Source organism: Passer montanus, unplaced genomic scaffold (assembly GCF_014805655.1).
Source record: "Passer montanus isolate IOZ18808 unplaced genomic scaffold, ASM1480565v1 scaffold9127, whole genome shotgun sequence".
Classification (NCBI taxonomy): Eukaryota; Metazoa; Chordata; class Aves; order Passeriformes; family Passeridae; genus Passer; species Passer montanus.
In genome coordinates, this window is record NW_024374510.1 from 1 (window position 1) to 409 (window position 409).

The 409-nt window shown below is 52.3% G+C and overlaps 1 protein-coding gene across 1 annotated transcript; it reads left to right on the forward strand.

Annotated features, from left to right (window-relative positions):
- Nucleotides 1-6: 6 nt before the first annotated feature.
- Nucleotides 7-405, forward strand: LOC120495817 (E3 ubiquitin-protein ligase rnf213-alpha-like; the record flags this gene model as incomplete). Its single annotated transcript, XM_039695697.1, has 1 exon — nucleotides 7-405. A coding segment is annotated over one exon (399 nt), but the record flags the coding sequence as incomplete, so codon positions are not given.
- Between the last annotated feature and the right edge of the window lie 4 nt (nucleotides 406-409).

A 409-nucleotide genomic window follows, 5' to 3' on the forward strand; every position in this document is an offset into this window, starting at 1 on the left:
ATCAGTAGGATAGAGCTGATCCGACAGAACATTTACAGCAGTGCTGAGGATGGGGACTGCAGGTACCTGCTTGTGTTGACTAAGAACTATGCTGCGCTGCAGATCCTCCAGCAGGCTTTTTTCACTGCCCGACAGCAGCCAGAAATCATCTTTGGCTCCAGTTTTCCTAAGGACCAAGAATACACCCAGATATGCAGGAACATCAACCGAGTGAAGGTCTGCATGGAAACTGGCCAGATGGTTGTGCTTCTCAACTTGCAGAACCTCTACGAGAGCCTCTACGATGCCCTCAACCAGTACTATGTGTACCTGGCTGGGCAGAAGTACGTGGATTTGGGCTTGGGCACACACCGGGTGAAGTGCCGGGTGCACCCCAAGTTCCGCCTGATTGTCATCGAGGAGAAGGAGG